The 504-nt window shown below is 37.1% G+C and overlaps 1 protein-coding gene across 1 annotated transcript in view; it reads left to right on the top strand.

Moving 5' to 3' along the window:
* Window positions 1-232: 232 nt before the first annotated feature.
* LOC107747400 (E3 ubiquitin-protein ligase NEDD4-like) overlaps window positions 233-504 on the top strand; it is a gene marked incomplete at both ends in the record, with an annotated part of 1,292 nt that continues 1,020 nt past the window's right edge. The window contains one exon of the mRNA XM_016561870.1: window positions 233-417. Within this exon, the coding sequence (XP_016417356.1) occupies window positions 233-417 (185 nt within the window). The remainder of the gene's footprint in view (window positions 418-504) is intronic.

Raw genomic sequence — 504 nt, 5'->3', positions numbered from 1 at the left:
TATATATATATATATATATATATATATATATTAGTCTGTGTGTATGTCTATTTCTCTGTCTATATATCTGTCAGTCTATAAATATCTGTTTGTCTATAAATATATCTGTCTCTCTGTCTATATATATCCGTCTGTCTGGCTGTCTGTATTGTTGTTCTGAAAGAAAGAAAGCATTTACTGTGTTACAGAGCTGGTCTCTTATCTTGTTATCTCCCCCACTGACACTCATTAGAGGACACAGCAGAGCTGGCATCATAATTCATTCATTTAACGTCTCCCTTCTGTCTGTCTGCAGAGATAACTACACCCTTCAGATCAATCCAAACTCTGGCCTCTGTAATGAGGATCACCTCTCATACTTCAAGTTCATCGGTCGGGTGGCTGGCATGGCTGTGTATCACGGAAAGCTGTTAGACGGTACATAAGCCTGTTATTTAAGAGCCGATCAGAAGCTTTTTCATGTGACACTTTCTCTATTTTATAGTTCACCTTTCATTTTTTTTT

The sequence above is a fragment of the Sinocyclocheilus rhinocerous genome, unplaced genomic scaffold (genome assembly GCF_001515625.1).
Source record: "Sinocyclocheilus rhinocerous isolate Xijiao unplaced genomic scaffold, SAMN03320098_v1.1 scaffold29124, whole genome shotgun sequence".
Lineage (NCBI taxonomy): Eukaryota > Metazoa > Chordata > Actinopteri > Cypriniformes > Cyprinidae > Sinocyclocheilus > Sinocyclocheilus rhinocerous.
The sequence above is the reverse complement of the archived record's forward strand: the minus strand, read 5'-3'. Positions and strand labels throughout refer to the sequence as shown.